This window comes from Phoxinus phoxinus (genome assembly GCF_949152265.1).
Source record: "Phoxinus phoxinus genome assembly, chromosome: 7".
Taxonomy (NCBI): Eukaryota; Metazoa; Chordata; class Actinopteri; order Cypriniformes; family Leuciscidae; genus Phoxinus; species Phoxinus phoxinus.
In genome coordinates this window covers 20706015-20733922 of record NC_136882.1, presented here as the reverse complement: position 1 = coordinate 20733922, position 27908 = coordinate 20706015, and the positions used below count along the sequence as shown (strand labels likewise).

Genomic DNA, 27908 nt, shown 5'->3' with positions numbered 1-27908 from the left:
ACACTGAGTGAAAATACTCATTTGCATTTAGATTTTCTTTGATAAGAGAGGTGATAGCTTTAGGCCGTCAATGGACAACAGTGATTGATTGTCATTAAAAATTAATCGTTTTTAGCTCCAAGCAGTATAGACATTTTTTTTCACTCTACATTTCATAATTTTTTCTTCCTACCTTACATGTTTCCTCATTCAACATAAACAACCAGAGAGTATTTTGTGATGCAGAGATAAGTAGAAAAGTCTCTAGACCTGGACATTGATTCAAATTTTGTTGGTAGAAGATCAAGAAAATCTTGTTCAGTAATGTCACATTATGCAATGTATCAGTGCTCAGAGATTTATCAGTGGTGTAAAAGAGATGAAATAGGGATAGAGATTAACTCGCAATACCATTAATCACCACCTCTGAAATAAATATCCCACAGCTCTTTGGAATAGTGCCAGTCTTTGATTAATTAACGGACAAAGACCCGTGTTAGCTGTGACTGCTGGGAAAAGCTATATCTGACCTTTGAGATGAAATAATGGCCCTGTCCCAAATGGCACACTTCATATGCCCTTTCGGTCTTGTGGACGTACAAAGGTTGCTGCGTGCGCATATAAATATGACACCCTGGCACTGAACTCACCACTTCAGGAAGAAGTTTGGTGGCCAGATCATGGATGGCCTTCCCCAAAATACACATAGACGACAAGATGAAAATCACTCCCAGGATCACACATGCTCTGTGGATGGAGAAAAGCAGAAAAGTTATGTCGATAAAATGATTCAAGTAATCAAATTTTATTATTTTATATGTTTTGAGTATATCTGATGTGATGCATAAAATGTCTATATTTAGAATAATATTTAGAATCTCAATGTTCTCCAGTCAGTAAGATTTAAAAAAAGAAAAGAAATTATTCATCAAAGATGCATTAAATTGATCAAAAGTGACAGTATATAAATAAGGTTGCAAAACATTCTGTCTCAAATAAATGTTGTGCTTTTGAACTTTCAATTTATCAAAGAATCCTGCAAAAATGTGTCAGTTTTCACAAAAATATTAAGCAGCACAACTGTTTTCACCACTGATAAGAAAAATTTTTTAGTTGAGTGCTAAATCAGCATGTTAGAATGATTTCTGAAGGGTCATGTGACACTGAAGATTGGAGTAATGATGCTGAAAATTCAGCTTTGCCATCATTGATAACAGTTAGATAATATATTAAGTTCTTTTAAATTTTAAAAACCATTTCACAATACAGCTTTTGTGAGCATAAGAGACTTCTTTCAGAAACATTATAAAATCTTATTGACCCCAGATGTTTGAACGGTAGTATATACCGTATTAAACCAATTCTCAGTAGCTAATGTTGGTTCAAGGTTGAAGAAAAAACATTTGACTTGTTGTGATTTTTGTAGTGAACCTACAGAGACCTAATCCATTCTGAAAAATATGAAAACAGTCCACAATGCATGTTCATATTCCCAGTGTGACAAGCGGCCTCTGGTACACCTACAGAGACCTGCAATTCTTCTCTAGTATTGTGATATAAATCTCCCACTCTGACACATCGACCAGAAAAATGAGATTCACAAGCTCCGAACAGACCTAGGATGAAACCAGCAGCTCAAACCTTTATCAACATAATACGTCTCAAATTGAGACAGCCAAGGTGAAAGCCAGAAACAAGGCAGATCACTCAACAGACTTGACAAGCAACCATGTTCAGACTTTAACAATGTTGCATTAAATGTTGGTAGAATTTAATCTAAGGACATTGTGGTCTAAGATGTTCAACCACAATTCTAAATGTACTAGCTTTACAAGGAACAGCCCTGCCAGTGAATTGCTGACTTATATTGTAATATGTTTGGAATATATTTTATGAATGTTGGTCACAGAGGAAGCATTATTCATTCTTTTTTAAGTGATTTGCTGCAGGTCTTCTATACCATGCAGTGCCCTACATACCACAGACAGCTCATCTTTTGTTTACTTACATGTATTCTCTATGGGCAGAGTGCACTGCTGCAGCGTTGCTATAGCGCCACAGCACTATAATGGAGGAAAGAACATCTAACGTCGCATCAAACTGAAAAACAACAGTGATTCTTCAGTGCTATAGAAATGATGCTCGAAGCATCTCACTTACGTCACAGACTGAAATCCAGTGATGTATTTAGTCTTATAAAACATTCCCAGAGCTGCCTTTAGCACAAGCATGTTAACACCTATTTAATAATATTTACACATAGAATGGTAACTGAACATTATATACAACAACACAATAACACACACTTCCAGACATCTTTGCCTAAAGAATAAAATGTAATTCATTCCTGCATTGACATTGATGTAACTCTAATATGATGCCTGAGATGTGGGGGTAATTACTTTTCATGACAAATATATGCAATAACACTGAAAATTATACTTACAGCAAATCCAAAAGCTGATGCACTGTGTCTCATGAAGGATACAGCTATGGGAAGAGCAAAAGAACAGAGAAATATATATCTGTAAGTCAAACCATAAAGATTACACAGTACATTGTAACTAGTGTAAAGGAGCTGATGTTGTTTCTGAATTTTAGCTTATTCTGAACTAATTTTTGGCAACACCACATTCAAATTAAAAAGTAGCTTGGTATTACTTACCATTAAATGGAATTATCCATTCTATTTAATTCAGTAACAATTTCGTAAATAATTTTAAGGCGACGTAGACAGTTACACGTTACTACATGTACTTGCTAGTAATAACAGTAAATTATGCATAATTACAAGTAACTAACACTAAACCAAAACCTAACCCTTTATTTGAGTTAAGAACAATGTAGCTACGTCACCTTAAAATAAAGTGTAACACAGTTTAGTTCTATTCTATACCATGGTCAACACAGTATTTTTGATTTTTTTTGTAAAGGAAAACAATGAGTCCCACAAAAAGTATATCACTCAAAAATAAATAAATAGATAAATAAACATGGCATAATAATGGTAACATAATGGCAACAACATTTTATTTTACAATGTCTTTGTTACATGTTATGTGTAGTTACTATAGTAATAATAACTCTAAACCATGCATAATTACATGCAATTAACCCTAAACCAAATCTTAAACCTATAGTAAGTACAAGTAGTTAATTCATATTTCTCCGTTCTTAAATGTATAATTACACTATAACAATGACATCTTAGAATAAAGTGTAACCTAAATAATAATGAAATAGTAATACAACATAACATCATAATATAATATAATATAATTTAATTTAATATAATAAGCTAGAATACAACAGACAAATTGCTTTTGGAAAGGCTAGTGAGGGTTGTTACTTTTGTGTAACATCAGTGAATTTTACAAAAAGAGAAAATGCCTCCTGTACATGTTCAGCTCTGAGCCCAAACTGACGGGTCATTCACAGTACCGATCTATTACAGTGTCAGCTGTTGCTATCAGTTGAAAGTGTACTTGTCAAATCCCTTGTTAGATTTATTGGTATCATAATGCAGAGCCAAGTCACTCCACTATTTGCATCTATTAAAATGTGAATGGAAAAACGCTGCCCACTGTGTTTTGACTTTTTTGACAAAGCTCTCTGACTGCAGAGATGTGAGGCTCTCCATTTTGCCAACCGTGAGCTTGCATTCGAGAGGCTCTATTTGCTGCCCCCCTCTTGAGTGGAGAACTCTCACTGTTCTATTGATCTCTAACTTTGAAGACAGACTCGACCACCACGTGTCATAGCAACAGAGGGGCTGCTCACCGCATGATATCTTACACTACCCTTGAAACAAAACAACAATTCTGCTCCAGATCTGTTGTTACGTATGGAAAACATGTAGAGATTTATGGTTCATTAAAACCACTGATAAAAACAACTGGGGACTTTTTTCAGAGCCCGGCCATAACAGTCTATTATAATATATAATATCCAACACCAACAACATCAGAGCGGTGGCATTGTGGTCAGTACATGAGACCCAGCCGGGTCACTGACCACTCAATAGTTTGGCCCAGATATATGCTCCCATCCCATTCTTTATCTTCCTTTCCTAACTCTCGATCAATAAAAATGTGGCAAAAACAAGAAAAAACACTCTTAAAAATAAAGGTTCTTCATTGGCATCTACTGGTTTCCCTGAAAAAACATAACAATCTATGAAACCTTTCCATTCCACAGTGGATTTTTTACACTAGGTTTCTTTAAGAACTGTTCATTGAAAGGATGTTTGGAACCTTTATTTATATGAATGTAGTTAAACAGCAAAACAAGTAGCTTGATTTTTTGCATTTAGCTGATCAACAAAGGGCCCAAAGCTAAGACTGAAGTGTCATAATACTAGAAAGAACAACAAGCTTACAAGCTTAATTCCAAACATGTGCAATTGTTTGCTGATGGCATCTGTGAAATTGCCAATATGAGCAGACAAAAAAAGTACAGGATCTGGAAAAGATAACATTCATATTCTTCCTGGCCTATTTGCATATGAAACATTCCCTCAAAACTGAGAACATAAGCAGGAATGTGATGATCAAAGAACCCAGTGAGAGTTGCAGCAGAAGAAATATGCCTGAGGAAGTAGGTCAAAATAAGTGTAAATGTCTCTAGTCCTGCATTACATCAATAATAGTATTAGTATTAACAAGAATACTGAATTATATATTTTTTGCTGATGGTTTTGAAATTACTTGAACAAGCACATGGGTGTGATGTTCAGGTGTCATTAAGGCCAAAGTATACTTCATTTTTTATGTGTGCGCTATCTTATGTGTACAGTCGAACGCCAAGCCTATCAAATGATACTCCATTTGATAGCGGGCAGGGATGCAGGTGGCCGACACATGCGCTCTAGTGTCTGCACTATTTTTCTCCAAAAGTTATGACCGATAAATATGTCTTTGCATTCTTTTAAACTGAAGTTGCAGCAGTCTCATAACCCTCACACAAGCACTTGTCAATGCGGGCGTCTGTTGTTGTTGCAGTCTCCTGTATTTTGTTGTTGTTTTTGTTCTGTTTCTTTACTTTCGTTTTGTACTGTGAAACAACAGTCCAGGCCAGTGTTGCCACCTTGTGGAACTGATTAGTGCAAAACTAATTCAAAACGCATTGGCATTTAAAAAAAATCCAGTGGCACATGTACTATTCTGGTGACGAAATTTGCGTCACATTCACTGTTAGAGGACCCTCACGTACACATAAAAATCGAGGTATACTCTGGCCTTTATACATTTGTTTAGCGTATCTTATAAAGGTTTGTCCAGATCTTTGACAAATGCAGGTTTGACTTAGGATTCTTAGTCAGAACACAAAACGAAAACTCCCTGTAGGGGGTTTGCTAACAAGATACAAGACATCTATTAACAGGAGAAACGCTGTAGAGGATGAGACAGAGGAGATGCACTCAATCACTATTTCACATCCAATCTCTTCCAGACTCAGGTGTATATGCTCCAAAGTCCCTCTCAAGGTAACTCAGTTCACTCAGAGGGCATATTTACAACGCCTCTGGGCAGCTATTTCAGGCATGCAAGACTCCAGTTTATTGCGTATTGTGGTTTTTCCGATTTATAGCAATACAAGAGCACCATATTGATATACAGTAGTCAGGTTTGGTGCAGGATGCCGAAGACAAGGACACGGGTACTTGAATGCAGTTAGTTTATCAATTAAATAAACTTTCAGGAACAAAGGAAAACACTCCAGGACTTCAAAGCACACTAACATACAACGACGACGACCAACAAACACTGAGGGAAAACACAGGGCTTAAAAGAACTGGGGTAAATGGGAAAATTAACAAGACACAGGTGTCGGGAATTTCTAATTAAACAGACAGGGAAAAACTAACAGGACTAAACCAAAATCACAAAGACAGGGGGAAACAAGATCACAACAAAGAACAGAACACATTAACAATGTGACAACAGTCTTTAATACGGTCTAGCTTAGATAAGACTAAGCTTAAAGGGATAGTACAGCTAAAAACTAATTCTGTCATCACTTACCCTCATAAAATAACAAACCTGTATGACTTTCTTTTTCTACCATGGAACACAAAAGGTGAATGAGGAAAAAAATCCTGGCCACTCTTTTCAAAAGTGGTCCATACAACTTGATGTTAAAATGTCTTCTGAGGTCATATAATAACTTTGTGAAAAACAGTCATCATTCATTCAGTCAGTCACATCATTCTTTTGATTCTTTTCAAAGAAAAGGTTGATCCAGGTTGGAAAGGTTGACGGCAGGTACGTCCATATTGAAAGAAGAAAGAAAAGAAAAATTACGCAACAAATCTTATCTGGGTTCAGTCTTCTATAACGTGTGGCAGTAGTAAAGCACACAATGATGGCGAACAGAAAACAGTGTGATGGTGATCAATGTTGATCAACAAAAACAGCCTTTAATGAATAAATCCAAAAAACGTAACACACAGGAGGTCACTTGGAAAATGAAATAGCACAACCACTTCAACATAAACGAGACTGAGGGGCCATTTACAAAACGTTTTATGCGTTTTGGCCGTTCATTTACACGACAACAGCGTATTGGGGGCTTGAAAATGCAAACATTTGAAAACGGGTTACCGATAACGTCTCCGTGTAAACTACAAAAACACGACTCTGTGAAAATGGTGATGAAATGCACATGTGTATTACGTGTTTAAGCATGCGCGTTTACTTTGGCGCAAGTGCTCTTTAAAAGAATGCATATGTGCGCAAGTGAATAATACAGTGTTTTGTGTTTTTAGTCGTTTTCGAGGATCCGCGTCAACGGGGATTGTTTTGATAATGGTGTACACCTGTACAAAGAAAAAACCTTTACGTTGTTTTGTACATCGTTGTCAAGTAAACGTACCCTGAACCATGAACTGAGGAAACTAATGGCTTAAATGCACATTAGTAATTAACAGAACTAAGAACAGGAGTGGAACTAATGATTAACCATGGAAACAAACTAGCAGAATTAACTCAAGCAAACCATAACAGGGAGCAGAATGAAAGCTAAACCAAAACACACTGAACATACTCCTGACAACAGAATGACAATGAGATTTTAAATGTCCTTGTGTAATGAACGAGGAATGGTGGGAGAACCCCTCTCTCGATGCTTCGGGCTGATAATGGCCACCGCTCCTGCTTTTCATCACACTAATCCCCGTCTCAGAGGACCGGAGCTGACTGAGGATGTCATTCCTCTTGTAAGACTGTGTGTGCTATGAATTTCAAAAGAAGCCAGAGACGTCAGTGAAATAGAAAGTAGGATTTGCTGCTTTTCTGATCAGATTTCAAAAAGCAGAACTGTTTAAAAGCTGTCACAAATATATCGCTAATAGCTTCATTGTTTACTGTAGTTTGTGACTTAAGATGTCACAGGTAATCCTGTGATTCCCTTTTTAATGACTTGTTTGTGGGTGTAGTGCAGATAATTTGTTATGAAAGGGATTTTCTGAGAGGAAATCCAGTACATTTCTAACAGACTGGATAAATCAATAGCCAGTGTCTCACTAATTTGACTGTAATCTATTTAAAATCAATTTTAGGAGCGCCCCAGAAAGCGTCACTTTGAAAGAATCAATGGACTTAAAGGAATATCAATATAGAACATGCTCCACTTTGAGTCAGGATAGTGTGACTGAGCCATCCCACACAGGCCATACGTGAATAATCAACATTTACCTCAGTCTGGTCATTTCTGCAAAGAACATAATTACCAATTCCAATGCAAATCAATGCAAATTCCTTGACCTCATGTAGCCACGTTCAGGGACACTGGCTATCACAACAATGCTCTTCCTCAGCTCTGAAGCAATATGTTGTCTTTAATAATTCACAACCTACAGTGCTGGACAATTTGCCACATGCAGAGTGGAGTTTACTGCACTCACACCCCTCAGTGCGACTCACCGGCGCTGCCATCAAATTAAGAGAATTTGATTTGAAAAATGGTGGAGTTTAGGCTTTATATGAAATATGATCATTGTATGGTGCCTTAAAAGCGAGTTAAAGTCATGTGCTCTGTTGGTGAGACAAGCATTGAAGAAGCGTACACTGAAGAAGTGTACACTGAGGGTCTAACATCTTGCTATTATTTGAATTATGTTTCATATAACCTGATTTCTAGAAACTCTCTTACCACAGATAAAAATAACCAACCAATCACAGATCTCCACTGTCTTATTAGAAAGAAAAAAGTACTAATTGAATTAAACGGGAAAACAGCATTTGCAGTATAGCAATATTATTCAAGAAGGATTAAGGCACTTTGCACATTCATAAAGTAAGCTGTAATCTTCAATAGAATATTTGTACTGCTAAGACCTTTAGTCAAAGGACAAATAAACAGAGCGGATGTAGTGAAGCAGTATGTCAGTGACTTATTGCCCTAGTGACTTGACTGTGTATATTTAGTTTAGTGTTCAGAAGGGAGGTGGAGGAAAAGTGTATCTTTAAAAATGATGTTTATACACAACAATAATTTACACACATTCATTTAGCATATCATATCAAACATGAAAAAATTGCAAGTGTATCTGTCTGCATTTCACTAAACTACAAACCACTGCACTTTAGCTTGCCAAATTAGAATTTTACAAATTTTACAAATTTTGCTTCAAGTCATTAATCAATGTGAATAATAATTATGAACTGATATATATATATATATTAATCTCAATATAATATAATCACAATTAATAGTTATTAAATAAAATGTTTTTAAATAAAAACAAAAGTTTTAATCATATCTTTTTGCCATTGCATATAAAACTATTGACAATATTAAGATTGATATTATTAGATTAACATTTAAATAATTTTATGCAATAGTATTAAATGTGACATTTCGATGAAAATGCTACTTTTTCTGTGATTACTGATTATTTGAACAAGTTGGAGATAAATCTCTTTTATACCCTTTATCAAGAAAGTATTCCCCTTATTCTCAGCATTATTCACAGATTCCAGGTATTCCCTCTTGTGGGACCCGCCACACGCCCGACCCGACTCCTCTGTGGTACCGCATCCAGGCTCCAGAGCCCTAATCTAGGTTGATTTATTGAGGTCACACTCACAGCACATGCAGCTCACGTCTGAGCTCAGCTTCCAGGAGCCCCTTGAGACCTGAGACTCCCAGCCAATATGGCCGGTCGAGCAGATTTGCTTGGCTGTCGCTTATTAACAGAAAGAGCGCCGCACCTGCTTTCTGCTGCAGAACGCTATGAAATTTATACTGATATAGGCTTATATTTGACAGACTGAGGGTGTTTCTAAGGCAATTTTATAGTTTGTATGTGTGTTTCAAGGCATTTAGATGTAATGCCATGTGTGTGAATCATGTGACAGGATTGGCATGTCCACAGACATATCTGATCCCCAGTCAGTTGTCACACTCACGTAAACACCCCAATAGTGTGTGGCTGACTGCATAACTGAATGAATTCTGCAGGACTGAAAAGAATAATCAACGTCACTTAATACACACAGTAAATATTAATAATAAATATTTTTGGGGAAAAGAAAGATGAAAATATTATGTTTAATTGCTAAATCCTTGACAGCTGAAGTTTGTGATTTTTATTGAATGTGTTTGAAATAAGAATGAACTAATTAATTTAATGGTCACTGCTAACTGAGAGATACTGAGAGAGTAGACAAAACATCTAACTGGACTGAAATCATTTTTGGATGGCAGACAACTGATACACTCTTAGACACTAATGGTTTCTTATTAAAGTTTCAGTCTCCGGATGTCAAACACAAGATTAGTTTAACTATCTTGTTTAAACAGATAGGATCTGCTTGTTGGTATAATGACTTGATATTACTCAAAAGCTTCTATGGTGTATTTTAGAGCAGCCTATTAGACTATGGCACAGTGGAAACTTGAACTATATCGGTAGATAAATATTTAATCACTAAAAGTAGCCTACATTTTAAAATTAATCTTTTTTTTTTTTTGAAACAGTGAAACATTTTAACGTAATTCTTTATGGTGAATTTGAAGGGCTTTAGGGCTCTACACTGAAGTGTGTAATAAACCAAATAACATAAAAAAGAATTGGCAAATGGCAGATTCCATGAACATGTCTGCCATTGGTCAACCAAACTCATGTAATTGGTTGAGTAACTGCTAAAACTAGTAGAGTTGACGGCAACACACTTTTCCAGGGAATCATTTTATAATTAGCTTACCAATATATTAAAGACAGAAAAAAAGTATTTTAACATTGAAGGTTAAAAGCTGACTCGATGAGCTGACATGCTTTAGGAGCACCTGCTCAGCACGGGAATGTGTTGTAGGCTACATGAACACATGTCTGAGGCCGTGACAACAGGCTTCCAGAGGAGCAGCTGTTCCTGTCCACATTTTAACATCAGCAGCGGTACGTTTGAGTTCAGGTGAAATAGACTGTAATGTCCTAGTGTTAAATATGGTGTCCTTTCATGCATTCCTAAATCATGTATTTAGTTATATTTAACCACAATTGTTTTTTAGGGCAACACGTTTTTTATTTTTATAGGCTACTTTAATAAATAAAAAAAGTTTTTCAGCTGCATACATTTTTATGTGAAGCATTACTTGAAACAAAATGATTGAACCTCAGTCTAGGCTTACTGAGCTGCACTAGCCAGGGGGAATTCAGGACCATGGACAGCAGAAGTCCACTAGGTGATGTGTCCTACCTTTGAGCTAGACAATGAGAACACATACCCTGCTAACGAAGGGCTAATACGTTTTTTTCCAAACAAAATGTCAAAACTCTCCACATTCACAAGAAAACCCACGTTGGTGACTCTTGTTGAAGGAAAAGGCATAAAAGAAAAGTTTTTAGCTCGAGTTTAGCACAACTAACAAATGGCTAATAGACTTTTTCATGAGAAATATCTGAACATAAGTTCTCGCCCCTGTCCTATGCCATGTGGGAGTTTATGGTATACTCACGAGCACTGTCCGGTGTGTTTGAATTGTGTTTGGTGCTAGGCTGGATCTCTCCAACACCAATATATGTGTGCACTGTCGATAGTACTATCGTGTCTCCTGTCTTCGGGTGCAGATCCAGATGCAGTGATCGCTGTTTTTGGAGGCCACGGAAAATTTGTTCACGACAAAGTTCCTCTAGCACAGAGTCTGAGCGAAGATGACTTTAGGGGGAGGAATGTATGGAAATTTATGTTCTGGTGCCGCCCTATCGTGGATTTGCGGCAGTTGATCAAACACTTTAAGGTATTACAAGTTCAAACATGCTTGCAGTATGTCACCAGTTATGCTCTCTGCATCATCGGGGTTGGCATACATCAGTAGATTTGCCTGATTTATATTGCCACAATCCACCCGGGGAACAGAAAAGGTCTCCGATGAAGGGATTGCCTACAATTTTAGGTCCCTATAGCGCCACAGCGGCCGCACATATCTGAAATATATGCAGAAGATGTGTTGGCTCTGCTGTGTCATCAGAGCTTAAGAGCTTTCACAGCTATCAGGCTCAGTGTCAATATTAATGACACAGACAACAGTAGGAATATTAGGCTGCTGTCACTTTAAGACCGAATGCACAGACGGAATATACTGACACACATCCGGTTTCACTTATGACATAACCGAAACTCCGAAAGTATACTTGTCCATGTGTCCGTTCAAGCGCAAGTAAACGCGAAAGAGGAATCAATTCAGTGACCGAGCGCTGTCTGAAACACGCCCCTCTCTCTCTCTCTCTCTCTCTCTCTCTCTCTCTCTCTCTCTCTCTCTCTCTCTCTCTCTCTCTCTCTCTCTCTCTCTCTCTCTCTCTCTCTCTCTCTCTCTCTCTCTCTCTCTCTCTCTCTCTCTCTCTCTCTCTCTCTCTCTCTCTCTCTCTGCGTGTTCGTGCTTCGGGTGTGTGAGGCTGTGCGCACAGATAACAGCGGATAAACAGATGTTCGCCTCTTTTTACGCTTTTAAAATAGTTTGAATGTGTAAATTGGCAAGACAAAACACATCCAAATGATAAACATTCACTCTATGATGGTTAAACTTGGTCTGTACGCATGAATGAACACACTTATCATTATGATTGATGATCCTACTCCATTAAGTAAATGTGTCCCTGTCCCCAAAAATGTTGGCACTTAAAAGCGCTTCCCTCCACGTTTTCTGGTGCGCATCAATTATTTTTACCACACCTGCGCACCAGTTATGAACACCCCTGGAAACGAGGTAAAGCACCTCTGAACCCCGTGCAGCCGGAGGCTCGGTGAAGAGCTGGACTGAACAACGGGAATGATGCATTCGACTGTATTTATATGCTGTCGTCATGCGTCATTGGCCTTTCAGGCGTGAATAAAGGTGTCTTCAGCAGATGGCAGAAGAGCGCGATATCCCATAGTCATGTGTTGTACCTCGTTTCCCTCCTTCTGGGAACAGTATTTATATGCATAACTCAACGTTATTGCTAGTGTATGTGCACACAACTCTGAACTAAAAAAAGCATCATAACAGCAGGCAGATAAATTAATTTAAAAGCCATGATATAATAAACATTTCCCAAATGGACCACCACAGTCTCTGGATTCCGTCAACAGACATCATTCAATAGGCCTTGACATTCTCTAGGGAATAAAACTTCCCATGTGTCTCGAGCAATGATTTGCCATTCCGTCCAAATTATTTAAAAAAAATTAAACATAATGAAATAAATTAACAAATCGAACAAACAAATATGTATAGCAATTTTTGTAAATAAATTCAGGAGACAAATTATATAGATACAAAGGAGGAAAGGAAGAAAGAAAGAAAAAGCTTCCCGAGTCATTCAGGTACAGTTTCACAGTGACTAATGATGTGTCCCATAAACACCAGCAGCATATCTGCTATCAGGACACTGGTTCCATTATCAGAAAACAATTTCTTTGTTGATGCCTAAATGGACTGGAAGGAGAACTCAACCCGAGACTTAATGTGTTTAGACAGGTTCCTAATGGAGCAGAATGGCAGACATCTGCAGTGCTCTGCTCAGGTTACAGGGCTACAAATGCATCTCATTTAGCCAACCCTTTCTTGACGCTTTAAGCAGGTCCTGCAGAGGGACAATACCATTATATACTCAGCTTACAACAGCGGGCATGACAAAAATAAATAATCATCATTATCATCAACATGGTCCAAATAGTTTCACGCAGCACACCATGTTGATAAGGTGAGAAGAACATTCAGTACGTGCAGAAAATGGGGAGTGACTTTAGGTGAAATGTGTTGCTGCACTGAAAATGTCACCAACCACGGTCCTTTTAAAGGTGATGTCACATCTCAGTGGTGATGATTCACAAGTGAAAGGGTCTGCCTAATGATTTAAAAAAAGAACTGGGCTTATATGTGTGAGGAACTGAAGAGACCAACATGGATAGCATTAAAGGCCTCGCAATGTATCTGAAGTGAAAACCTTCTCCTGAATGCTTGGTTGAACTTGATATAAGATGCCTGTCAGCAGGACGGGAATAAAGACAGACAGCTGGGAATAAAGTTCAACTGCAGTGAATAAATCTTCTCTGTCTTTTGGCACTGTGTGCTTGTATAATCCATTATTCTGTGAAACTAATAGCTGTGTAGAGCATGTCAGGACGAGGCTGATGAAGACAGCAGCGTAAAGATACAGCACTCAACCAAGACCCAACAAGCTCTTATTGAAGTTGTTCTAATGGGCGATATTATATTTCACACACACACTATTTTCATTTTCCTAATTAACTCTGACCAGCGCTGTAAGTATCCGGAGAACTTGGACTCAGCTGGCTAAATGACAGTTCAATTAAACAATCCCATTTGTAATGTAAAGTTATCATAAGATATTTGATCTCTGTACAAAATTGAAATGGAATAAGACACTGCACCTCATGTTGAAAAGCACTTTGATACAGCACAACACATTAGTTCGTTAAAAAGGCTGAAATTGCAAGCTAATGACTCACCATTATCTTCTCTCACATTCAGTATTATTTTGGTACCAAGCAGCATGGGTTCACATTGGAAGTGCTTAATTAAAATGAAACTGTCTAGTTATTATTCCACATATCATGACTTATACTAGAATACTAAATTCCCATGAGTGCCACATTGATCCTGTGACACCAATGTTTAATGTCTATTTTTTTCTATAAACCCAGTTCAGGTGTCAATTCAGGTGACACATATCATTATAATACATCTGAATATCCCCATGTTTGCTGCTTAACCTAGACATTTATATAAATACACATTTATTCATAAGAATAGCATCCTTGTGTGTTGCTATTTTTCCCAGGGAATTTAACCCAAAATTAATCATTTTTAAAGACGTTTTAGCTATTATGATGCATTTATGTTTGTTTTTTTGTCCTTATATCTTCCCTCTTGGAACGATGCTTCAAAAATGTCTATTTCAATAAAAGCTAAATACTAGTTTGTAACAACATATATTTTGAGTGATCAGTAACTTTAAAAATTGCTTTCTGTTTTTACAGCCAATGTAATGTGAGTGTGAATGTAGTGAGCTACTGCAATATGAGGAAGGTGACACTGAAAGAACAAGAGACGATAATTTGCATAAAAGGCAAATATTCTCTGAGCTCATTTGGCATTCAGCCAGTGAAAAAAATTCAGATTTAAATGAGTTACTACAGTAGATACTGCTAAATGTAGCTATGCACTTAATTACTAGGCTACATGCTAATAGTTTTCTAAAACACAAAGATTGTATTTCATCACCAGCATGAAGAATAACAATACTAACCCTTCATTTAAGCTTCAAACCTCCAAATCTATTTACTTTCGCTAACTCTTATCAAGCTTTTCAACAAGCACTTGTTCTATGCATTGTTCGTGAATTAACTCAGGAATCAATCAATAAGGATTATGCTTATTGCTTTATGACAGTAATAACATACTGTAAGAGAATAATAAGAATGATAGTAAATTATTTAAAAAATAATCATAATCAAATGGCTGGCCTTTCCACGGTGGCCTGAATGAATGAAAACATTAACAGACAGAACAGTAACATAAAAGTCATTGTAAAGTATTGCATTGCACCCTCAAATGGTATAAAATGTAAAATAAAATAAGACTTACAGTACAACCAAATCAGATGGGATAGTATATTATATGCAGTTTTACTACCTGCGGCTATATATTTTGTTGGGCTAAAAGAAAAAAAATATTATTGAAACAAAATTTTTTTTAATCAAACTTCAAAGAACAAGACAGCATCTCAAGCAAAATGACTTGAGATGCTGTCAAATATTTAATATTAGAAATCAAATAAAAGTGATATAAGAATCTAGAGCTACAATCATGTCTACCAGTATGGAACAATGATAACAGCCACTTATTGTCACGATCCATACGCAAGGAGACAAGGGAGAAGATCCAAATGCAGTAAGTGTATTTATTGGGGGAAATCCGTACTCACAAACAGTCCAGGCAGGGGTCAAAACCATAAGGACAATCCAAACATAAAACAAGAACAGAACAAGAAACCAGAACTCGGAAATGGCGTGATAATGGACAAGGACTCCGTGACACATACTAAAACAGACAGGGTATAAATACACAGGGAATAGACAATGATAATGGGGAAATGGCTGAGTGCAATGATCAGTGATTAGGAAACAGCCAAGTGCAATGAGAAGACAAGGATCGTGGGAAATGTAGTTCAATAGTGTGATGGACACCGTCGGGAAGGAGGACATCTAGTGGTGACCCAAGGAACATAAACCAGACACTGTGACATAACCCTCCCTCTACGGAGCGGCTACCAGACGCTCCAAGACCCACAAAAAACAAACACAAGAGTCCAGGCGGGAGGTGGAATGGTGGACGATCAGGGGGAGGGATGGAGGGCCAGGACCATGAAGGGGAACAGGAACAGGGGATGACAATTTAACCGGCGGCCGTGGCGAAGCAGACAGTCCATCGGGCGGCCAGGGCGGAGACGACAGTCCATCTGGCGGCCAGGGCGGAGACGACAGTCCATCTGGCGGCCAGGGCGGAGACGACAGTCCATCTGGCGGCCAGGGCGGAGACGACAGTCCATCTGGCGGCCAGGGCGGAGACGACAGTCCATCTGGCGGCCAGGGCGGAGACGACAGTCCATCTGGCGGCCAGGGCGGAGACGACAGTCCATCTGGCGGCCAGGGCGGAGACGACAGTCCATCTGGCGGCCAGGGCGGAGACGACAGTCCATCTGGCGGCCACGGCGGTGAAGACCCCTCGGGCGACGACCACTCGGGCGGCCACGGCGGAGACGACCAGGGTGAAGACGACCACTCGGGCGGCCATGGCAGTGAAGACCAAGGCGGGACAGGGACCAACCCTGGCTCAGGAACAGTCACAGACACCAGCGGCTCAGGAACTGCAACAGACACCACCGGCTCAGGAACTGCAACAGACACCACCGGCTCAGGAACTGCCACAGACACCACCGGCTCAGGCACAGGAACAGACACCACCGGCTCAGGCACAGGAACAGACACCACCGGCTCCGGCTCTGGAACAGCAGACACTGGCTCCGGCTCTGGAACCGCAGACACTGGCTCCGGCTCTGGAACCGCAGACACTGGCTCCGGCTCTGGAACCGCAGACACTGGCTCCGGCTCTGGAACCGCAGACACTGGCTCCGGCTCTGGAACCGCAGACACTGGCTCCGGCTCTGGAACAGCAGACACCGGCTCCGGCTCTGGAACAGCAGACACCGGCATGTCCAGGATCCGAGCCAGACGCTCTAAATAATCCATCATAGCCTTGGCGGCCCCACAAATGGGCATCTCTAGACCAGTCTCAAACTGAGCAGATGGGACGTGAACAGTCTCTGACTGGGCAGACGGGACGTGAGCAGTGTCTGACTGGGCAGACGGGACGTGAACAGTCTCTGACTGGGCAGACGGGACGTGAACAGTCTCTGACTGGGCAGACGTGACGTGAACAGTCTCCGACTGGGCAGTCGTGACGTGAACAGTCTCTGACTGGGCAGACGTGACGTGAACAGTCTCTGACTGGGCAGACGGGACGTGAACAAACTCTGGCTGGGCAGATGGGACGTGAACAGTCTCTGACTGGGAAGACGGGACGTGAACAGTCTCTGACTGGGCAGACGTGACGTGAACAGTCTCTGACTGGGCAGACGGGACGTGAACAAACTCTGGCTGGGCAGACGGGACGTGAACAAACTCTGGCTGGGCAGACGGGACGTGAACAGTCTCTGACTGGGCAGACGGGACGTGAACAAACTCTGGCTGGGCAGACGGGACGTGAACAAACTCTGGCTGGGCAGACGGGACGTGAACAGTCTCTGGATGGGCGGACGTACGTTCTCCCCTTCTCCGCCCGCGATGGCGAGATGGTGGCTCTAATCCGTCCCTCACCAGTCCAGGGACGAAGGGGGGCCAAGGTGGAGGGTGGTGTTGGCCTTGTTCTCGACCACTTCCTCCTCTGCGACCTCCCCGGGTCCCACGAAAAACAACCAGGCGGGTCCCCTCAAAACAATCCCTCCTCTCCCGCTCGATGGCTGGGGAAGAGAAGCTGGAACACATACCGCTGGATCCTTGCATTGTGACGGAGTCCTTCTGTCACGATCCATACGCAAGGAGACAAGGGAGAAGATCCAAATGCAGTAAGTGTATTTATTGGGGGAAATCCGTACTCACAAACAGTCCAGGCAGGGGTCAAAACCATAAGGACAATCCAAACATAAAACAAGAACAGAACAAGAAACCAGAACTTGGAAATGGCGTGATAATGGACAAGGACTCCGTGACACATACTAAAACAGACAGGGTATAAATACACAGGGAATAGACAATGATAATGGGGAAATGGCTGAGTGCAATGATCAGTGATTAGGAAACAGCCAAGTGCAATGAGAAGACAAGGATCGTGGGAAATGTAGTTCAATAGTGTGATGGACACCGTGGGGAAGGAGGACATCTAGTGGTGACCCAAGGAACATAAACCAGACACTGTGACACTTATTGTGAAGTCACTGCTGGAAAGAGATACCAAACCACTACTACCTGACAATGACTGATGAACCAGGACAAAACATCAAGCTCTTTTGATGACGGTGTGTTAAATTAAAATAAAAAAAGTAATTAGGTGGTGGAACTAATAAGACGTGGAATTATAGGTAAATCTGGCTAAACACTGAAATAACATCCATCTTATGGAAGTAAAGCTACCTGGCCAATGCTGTAGGCAGAAGCTTTTCATTGAAGATGCAAATATTTTACTCAGCATCTGATCAAAACAACTGCGCAAATATTAAAAAACGCACATCTCGAATCATTTTAAAGTCGTGACATCTGCTGCAGGTTGATCATTTCTATCTAAGTGCCAATGAAAAGCATTGTTTAGCTTTAATCATTTTTATATGTCAAATATACAGACAAGTAAAGGCTGGCAGACATGTTATTAATGTATTTTCCTGCTAGTCAATTCAGCTTAACTACTGAACAAGACTAAAGTGGAGACTAATTCCTTATGGGAAACATAATATATATATATAATTACTCTGAATCTAAAATAAGTACAAAGGAAGACTTCAATCTTTTTCACAGAAATACTGCCCTAGATAAGAGTTTTTCCAGCTCTCATTAAAATATATGAGAACAAATTAGACATTTAAGCAGAACAAGGGGCTTTATGTTTCTGTAGTGTAGATGTTTTTAACTTAAAGGATCAATTAAAACAGTCATGAAAAGATGTTTCAAATAGTGTTAATTACACAGGGCATCTAATTGATGATTTAAGAGAAACTTTTATTTTACCTAATCCTTTCCTTAAAAGGTTTACACAAAAATTACAAAAACTTGTCATCATTTACTCGCCCTCACACTCTTTGGGATGTCCATAAGAGAAGTTGGAGGTTGCAATATGAAAAAATATCTTTCTTTTTATCCACAGCGGTAAATACGGCTCACTAGAAGATTTTCAGTGAATAACAACTTTGAAATTTCAGTCTGTTCGTCACACAAAGCTATTGTGTGGTTCCAGAAGACCTTGAATATAGTGAATGTTTTAATATGGACATCTTTGATATTCGATGATATGATATTATTACATAATACTTTCATGTTTAATGGGTTATTTCCTTTTCTTTCTAGTGATAAAGTATGTTCAAAAGCTGTTTGATTTATAAAATGTAATAAAAAATTTAAAAAATTTAAAAAAAATGAAATTCATAAAATGATCCCATGTTGGATATACCCCTAAAAGGTTAAATCTAATAATAATAAAAAAACACTTTAAGGTACTTTATAGAACCTATACAGAAGAAAATACATGAGGGTGAGTAAATTACACAATTTTTTATTTTTAAATTGACTACTTTACCATTTGCTGAAATATTCCACTAGCACTGAATGTAAAGTTAGTAGAGCGAGCAAACAGTTCCTGCTGTAAGCCTCAATAAATCTCTGAGCTTTCAAATAAGATGCGTTGCCTGAACATAGGTTTTTATTTCATAATTAGTTCAGATATTCAGCATATCATATGATTTCCTAATTCACTAGCATGAAATATCTGGAAAAATTGATGTATTCAGGCCAAACCGCAAAAACAAAGCTGGGTGTTCTTCTTCTGAGATTTCAAAGACGGTCACAAGCCCCACACCACTGGCATCACAAGAGTCATGATGTCTGTTCAGTGAAGAAAGATTTTTTACAGTGAGAGTGTGACTGTGCGATATAAGAGTGACAGTGTCACATGGCACATCATTATGTCTTACAAAACACAGAGGACAAGTTAAACATGCTGTTTCAGCATCAGAACTGCATTCAGACTGCACGTGGACAGATGAGCCATGGGTTTTGCGCAAATTAAGGCTACGGAGGCAGAGAAAATTGACTGGTACAAACTGTAGACACAGTCGATATTGAATTTAAAACAGCTTTTGGAAAGTTCACAGTCTCCGACAACACAGTGACTATTGTCATGTTAAATGTCCACCAACCATACGCTTTATCACTATGGACAACTCGTGATAAACAGACTGTCTGCTTGGTATGGGCCAAATGCCAACTTCCTCTTCTCCGTTAAACATCATATTACGAAATAAAGATTACAAATATAGACAGGGATAATGACATAATTATGTGCATGTGTCAGTAGGGTGTCATGTGTGTCTGTTTGTAAGGTGTACAGTAGGTGAATGTAGATGACTGCATTACAAAGCGTATACATTACAAAAGCTATTGGGATGAGAAGTTGCTTTTCTCCTTCATTTCAGGCCCGTAGCATTAATCTTCATTTCTCTGAGCTCATGTCTTCCGACAATTCTTCCTTTTAAATTAAATTTCACAAGACACAAGACTTGAGACAAAGGCAAAAATGGCAAGAAAAAATGAACTAAGATAGTTAGGTAGAATGAGGAAGAGACCTTGGCAGAAACCAAGACTCAGATTGGGGAGTCATCGTCATCTGGCAAGCAAATCCTGAAACATCCTGTCAACCTTCTACATTTCTCCTTCGCTTCCTCTTTGTGCATGTGCTTTATCTTCATTCACTCTATATTGTGTTTCTAAAAGCATTGCATAAATATGAGGTATAGCACATTCATTCTAATAATAAAATGCATGGAAAATACATCCCAGTGCTCTCTAAATCAAGGGTGTGAAGACAGAAAAAGCATCAAAGAAACAAGGTTGCTTGCAAATCTTTTGTCATTTTGACATTTGAATTTTTGAAAGAAAAAAATGACATTTTTAATGAGTATCTGATTCTGTAGCACATATGTTACACCTCCTTTAAAATGAGCAACATTCCTAGACTGCATGTTGCCTCAATCTTATGAGCAGTTAAGAGGCTAATGTCAAGAAATGCCAAGGGGCCTAAATATGTTGAACCCACAGAGGCGGACCTAAATTACAAAGGCAGCTAGTGTGTGTGAAATAGCATACACGATATTATAATTAAATCATTAAAGGGTTAGTTCACACAAAAAGGAAAATTATGTCATAATTTACTCAGCCTCGTTGTGTTTCTTTCTCCTGTTGAACTAAAAAGCAGAGACTTTTAACAATGTTGGTAACCAGAAAGTTGATGGTAGCCATTGATATCCATAGTAGGAAAAAGAAGTACTATGGAAGTCTGGTTACCAACATTCTTCAAAATATCTTATGTTGTGTTCAACAGAGGAAAAAAACTCATACCGGTTTGGAACACCATGAGGGAGAGTAAATGATGACAGAATTTTCATTTTTAGGTGAACTAACCGTTTAATAATTAATAAAATACATGAATAATTGGCTTTCATTGCACTAAATCCCCCCCAAACAAATTTTGTTTTTTATTCATAAAAATATAATTACTTTTTTTCAATCTAATATCAGAATATGATAAACCTTTTCAATATTTTACAAATTTATCATTTGTAATGTTTCATAATAAATAGTTTCAAAGCAGCATAAAGTCATACAAACTAAAGGCAATCAAAAAGTCATCTGGAAAACATTGGTGAATTTAAAAAATGTATGTTTGCCGATAAGAAATCAGAAATCAAAGATGTATCAAAACAGTTGCTCACTTACTTTATTTTGTATTATACCGGTATATATATATTTTTTAGTATTTACTATTTTATATGATTTATTTGTTTGTTTGTTTACTTCAGATATAAAAAATATATATAGATGTAACTCTGTCTGTTTTCTACCTAACCAGAAAAATAGAAAATAATGTTTAGCACTATGACAGCAAACACTTACACTACATAAAATCTTTATCATGAAAATCTTTATCTTCAGTGACTCAAGAGGAGAGTTTTCATTCACTGTATGTTACAGCAAAGCAGCATAACCTACACAGATCATAAACTACTTCACATGTGACCACTAACATCATCAATATAATGGAATACAATTTTCCTGTAATTACCAAAACACATCCCGTTCCCAACTACTAAGCCTAAAGGATTTAAGAACTATAACTCAGCAATGCCAAAAATGTGCAGTTGGCCTGTTCTATCCTATACTTTTACTGAAGACTCCTCTGCCAGCTCTAGTCTCAATAGCTGCCCATCCTGATGGATGCCACTGCCAGTTCAAGCTAGTCTCACATAGCCAGGGCTTTAACTCAACAGCATAAGGTCCGGTCCACATTGCAGCTTATTTTGGCCAAAAACGGCCCACTTAGACAGGAAGATTTTCATGTAGCCTACTGTTCCGTTTAGGGCCAGGTTTATCTGAAATTTATCGCACCAATAGTGGCATGAATTTTTTTAATAATAATTTTGGGACATAACTGCGAACAGCCGTACAGAAAACGTGTAATCAGGGTAATCATAATTCCGTCAGCCAATCAGCTTGGAACTTGCCAGACTGTGGAATAGTATTTCCAGTATTGTGTGAAATATGCATCAGACAGTCGGTGAACAGACTGTGGGCGGTCTGTGGGTGATTAAGACTAGTTCTAACCAAAACTAGCTGAACATCCTGAAGACAGGAAAAGCATCACCATGAACTTACTGAAAGCGGCCACAGCCAGGATGAGCGTCACCACAATGGAGATCCAGGACACCCACAGAGCTTTCTTCCTGTAACTCTGAGCTTCATGAGGCTTCAGGCGCATGCTGCTCTCCAAGAGACCTGTCAAAAAAAGTAAATAAAACACTGGTTAAAGGCCATTATACAATTACATTAAGTGCTCTATAGGGAAACAAACAACAGGAGCTGATTATTTACTCACTGGACCATGACAGGCATAGAGAGGGAGAGGCGAGAGGGTAGAGACATATTAAAGAGCAGAAATTAATCTGCACTGTGGGGCAATGGCTCTGTGTTTAATTAGCAGAGCAAAATGGTTTCAACAACATTTAGATGCCACTAATAAATTCAGTTTCATGTATCAAGTCACAAATGATATGACTTTAAATGCTGTGTGCGAGATTTTTAGCTACTGGAAGATGAGACAGCGATGAAAGCCTGTTTCCACCTCTGAGTAAAATATTAAAAGGTAGTCTACTTATGACTTCATATTTTGTGAATTTATAGTGTTTAACAGTCTTTTGCTTATTTGATCAAAACTACAGTAAAAAATTGTAATATTTGTATAATTGTATGACTAATATGATGATTTGCTGCTCAAGAAATGTATTATTTTAATGTTGAAAACAGTTGTGCTGCTTACATTTTTTGTGAATAGGAAGTTTATTTTTTGTAAAAAAAAATGTTTTGTAATATACGGTAATAACCCCCAGTTTCACAGACAATGCTTATGCCTATAGTCCCAGACTTAAATGAATGTTTGCGCTGTTTTAACTGGGAGCAACTTTTTGGTCTCAAGTAAGCAAGTTTTTAAGCCTCAGTAATGTTTTTTTTTTTAAGGCATGTTTCTAAAATCTACTTAAATGCCCTAATTGAACTAAGGCCTAATCCTGGCTTAAGCTAAGCCATGTCTGTGAAACCAGGCCTTCATGTCTTTACTCTCACTTTTGATCAATTTACTGCATCTTTGATGAATGAAAATATAAAAAAATCTTTCAAAAAAAAAAAAAACTTCTGACCAGTAAAGTAACTTTCATATCTCTCAATATGACTTTGTGAGATAAAGTCACACTGTGAAATATAAAGTCACAATTAACAGAAAAAAAGTGACATTATTTCTTCATTTTAAACTTTGTCTCACAATTACCTTTTTTATTTTTTTGCTCCAAGGCAGAAACAGACTTCCACAAACAACAGCAAGCTGATAGTTAAATGTTTAGCTGAGATACTCCACAGTATGTACGAGACAATACATCTGTGTCCCTCAACAGAGTCTTTATCAGGTCATTATTAGAGATATATACAACACCACAGGTCACAAATTTAATCCGTGAGTGTAATTATGAATAAGACTAAGTGAACAGAAGCCGCAGAACCTGTTGACTGTCTATTGTTAAGCGTCCAAGCAATGTTTATATTGTGCTGTGTTTGCCAAAGAGGTAAAACTCAAATATGCCTTTGTCATCTGTTCAAAATGAATGGCAGCTATGTCATCGTGACAGTGGGAGGCTGTGTGTGTATCTTCCCCCATGTACAGCGAACTGATCTGCCAGGCCTGTGGAAGTCACATGCTGAGGGTTATGAGCACAGAGTCAATAGGTGGTCAGTCAGTGTGATTGTAAAAGCTGAAAAACAGAGCTGGGGAATGTGGCCACTCACATGATTTATTTCATCAGTACGGATCGGGAGCATGTGTTGCACTCACACAAATCCAAACTATTTCATTTCCAAACCAAAACACACTCCAGTCAAGTTTGTCCAGATCTATTACCACACAAACCTTTACACACAGTACATTTGTTCAGTTTGTTCTTTCCCATGCAGACTCTATGAAAACTAAAACTAAAATGAGCTGAAACTCATGTAAAGGGCCTGCCCCCACTCCATCCGTCTGCTAATCATGTGGAAGCAGGACATCCACATGACCCAGCAATTCTTCCATGCTTAATAGGGTTTGCATGAAAGAGAGAGAAACATTCCTCTTAATGGCTTAAAAGGACATCGGCTAAAAGATTTGCGTTTTATTAAACTTTTATTAAATCTGTAAGTGGAATTAAGCCGTTTCAGAATTAATGATGTAACTTAGAAAAAACAGGATCTGCTTCCCTTAACAACATGCATCATTTCTGACAACAGGGCTGCATGTTCAAATTCAATGAATAAATATGAAAAAAACTGTTTTGAATCCATATTATTTTAGTTTAAACAACTGTGACCCCATTTTATATAATGCAGTTAAGTAGAAATGTTTTTAATATTTTCTTCAAAAGTATAAGACAGCAGTGCCAACAATTATGACTGCCAACTGGCATGGTGGCTTAAAGTCTTTACTTGCTTTATGTGTGAGAAGAATTTACCGAAGGCAGCCAAAGCGAGCTCTATCCTAAACTAGCTGTCCATCCTGATGGCTGCCACTGCCAGTTCAAGTAACTAGTCATGAGCAAACAGATATTTGACTAAATGACAAAGCATTGCAGCTTAGACAGAACGAGAGTGTTCGAGCGGCATGTAAAGTGAACAACCACGGGTTGTTGTATTATTATATGAAATAGATCACCACAATAGTAGACCAGCATGAATTCCTCACATCCAGTCCATCCCCATCAGTCTTTTTCTTAGACTTCTTCCAATGCCCTCACAATTTCACCAGTGCAGAATTGAAGGGTCTTATGCATAATTCATTGGCTCAAACTGATTGCACAGGGGGGTGCTACAGCATACAGCAACACTCAGATCCTGCAGGTGCAGAGTAATGCAGCTTCTAAGAGTGGAAGTGCTGATATGAGATAAGATGCTCTGTCTGAACATCTCCACTTGAGGTGTGAGTCAGATTCGGTTTGAGCAGAAGTAGAAACAAAGTTTATAGCAGGACCGTAACCAACATAGGTGGCCAGATCATAAACTATAACATTTGTTCCTCCCGAATCATGAAAAAGTGGTTTGAATCTGTAGCAATAACATGCAGGTTAACAAAAGCAATTCATAAGTCCACTGCTAAAGTCAACTAATTCTAGTCTAGAATTCTAGAAACTGCTAAAAAAAAAACTAGAATGGATATTTAATAAAAAATAAATAAAAAAAACAATTCATTCGAATCGCCTTGAACTTTATGTTTTGACACAAACAACTATTCAAATTATATAACCACTTTACTGTCAAAACGCACAAAAAGGAAGTTACAAAACAGGCGTGAGGACATCAATTAAACTTCACATAAAGTGCTAAATGACACATTCTGTTGTAAATGTCAAATTTCGAATTGCAATAACTTAATTGCAATAATTAAAACCACATTGCTGGTCCATTGAAATAGACAGAACGTGTCCATCTATTTATTTAAAAGCTATTTAGTTTAAATATATGTTGTTAAACTATAGGCTATACTCTTAAACATGCAAACCCAGAAAGGATGTTTAATCTTGGGTTCGTTTATTTTATTTTATACTGTGATTTTTTATTATTTTTCTCCTCACCTGAATTATTAATAGCTTCAAGAGCGCCTGCGTGCTCCTTTTGACCGCAACCTTTGCGAGCCTCCTTAGTCTTATTCACATCACATCCCAAATAAATTCTACTTCAAAGAATACCATTGTCTTTTAAATAGCCTACATTTCTGAAACAACTCTACAAAAGTACAGCTTGATCTGTTACAGTTAGAGAGATGATGTGTGTTTACCTTGTCCCTCAACGCTATCTGTGATTTTCATCTCCTGGTCCTGGTCCATATTGAAAGGATCGCCCTGACTCCCTCTTTTGGGAAGGTTCGGATCCTGGGCAGCGGCGCATTGTCCGTTTCGCACAGCCGACGGGTCCACAATAGTCGGATTGGGAACAGGGCATGGATCAGAAGTCGTACTGTCTGTCATGTTTGTTAGCTTTTTTGAAATCAGATGGAGCCCTCAATAAATGATATCACGTCGAACTGCGACGCGCAGCCATCCAGTGGCAGCATTTAAGGGTAACGGAGCAGAGATGCGGAGATAAACGCAATCTGCCCAGCATCAGCAACGGACCCCCACCCCACCCTCCCACCGAGAACAACTCCAATCCGAGCGCAAGAACTGCAGCCACCCAACTGTAATTTGGCATGGGGATAGTTTGGTTAAGATGCTGCCTCGCTCTCTAGATTCAACATTGACTTTTTTTTATTTGCACGTCATCTGATCGTATACAGTTCAGTTGTAGTTCCTCCTTCGATTGACACAGATTTGAGAAACGTTTTTATTATTGTTTTGTAGCCTATGACAAAGTCAGTAGCTGCCACAAATAGCCATCCTTAATCCATGATAATGAAAAACTTAATATAATCTTGACTTTTTTAAGTTGTGTCATTCTTCATTCAAGTCTGGAACATGTTTGTTTATAGGCTAGTGTGTGTATGCTAAAAAAAATCACACAAGCACTTGTTTTAAATGTGATTCAATCTGATAGTTTAGGCAATTGGAAATGTCTACATAAGTGATAATTTAATTTGAATAATTTAAGAGGATAGTTGCTAAAAAAATTTTGACTCACCTATTTGTTGTTCCAAAGCTGTATGGGTTGCTTTCTTCTGTTGAACACAAACAGTTGACGGAACCCATAGACTTCCATAGTATTTTTTTTCCTACTATGAAGTCAATGGTTGCCTGGCTTCAACTGTCTGGTTACCAACGAACATTCTTCAAAATATCTTCTTTTGTGTTCAACAGAATAAATAAATAAATGAATACGGGTTTGGAACAAGGGTGAGTAAATAAAATTAAATAAAAAAAGAATAGTATAGGGCTGGTAGAAAATATTTTTTGGGTGAACTATCCCTTTAAGTTTCGGACAAAAATAGCTGGTTACCGTTGTTCGGTATGTTTTTGCGGGATTCCGCGCTATCTGGAATTTCCATTTCGCGTCTGAGTGAACGATTTTCCCCCATGCCGTTTTCAGTTTCGAGTTGTCGGTCGGATTTGCCAAGGTAACCAACAGAAATCTGTTTGGTTTGAAAGTGACTGTGAGCTGTGCGTCATACACCCCGCGAAATTTCGCCCGCGAACGAAAGCTCCAAACGGAATTTAGAAAAAGAAAGAATGTTAAAGCGCTCGGCTGTGCACGTAACCAAGCAACGGACATGGTCGCAAATAGTGGACCTGAGCGACAGTACTAAAACTTTCCCTCCCAGACCACTTTTTTTTCACAGACTCTTGGCCCACACACCTCTCAGGATGTCCTCGCGTCAGTTTGTAGAGCGAACACGTACTAGATTAAATACAATACATAGTGGATGCGGGATTTTTTTCTTCATCCCTAAAACAGGTTTTAAAAGGCAACAGTTTTTTCAACAGCAAGAATGCGTGATAAATGCCAGTAGCTTCTGACGTACTACCTCCAGTAACCGCTAGAGGACACTGTTGTGCAGGATGTAAAGTTATTAGAAAAAATATTTCCTAAATTTATCGA

General features: G+C 38.7%; 1 protein-coding gene across 2 annotated transcripts in view; it reads right to left on the bottom strand.

The window, feature by feature from the left end:
- Positions 1-26557, bottom strand: part of tmem163a (transmembrane protein 163a) — a 43954-nt gene extending 17397 nt beyond the window's left edge. The window contains exons 1-5 of one of the 2 annotated variants that reach the window (XR_013798308.1): positions 26155-26481; positions 22461-22580; positions 2426-2469; positions 1988-2079; positions 630-726 (exon numbers count right to left, since the gene is read on the bottom strand). Coding sequence is in view for 1 of the 2 variants with exons in the window: in XM_079618562.1 (XP_079474688.1) it covers positions 630-726; positions 1988-2079; positions 2426-2469; positions 22461-22580; positions 26155-26344 (543 nt within the window). In the remaining variant the exon portion in view is untranslated. Of the gene's footprint in view, positions 1-629; positions 727-1987; positions 2080-2425; positions 2470-22460; positions 22581-26154 lie in introns of both variants that reach the window. The other variant, XM_079618562.1, reaches the window with a different exon arrangement.
- Positions 26558-27908: the final 1351 nt, after the last annotated feature.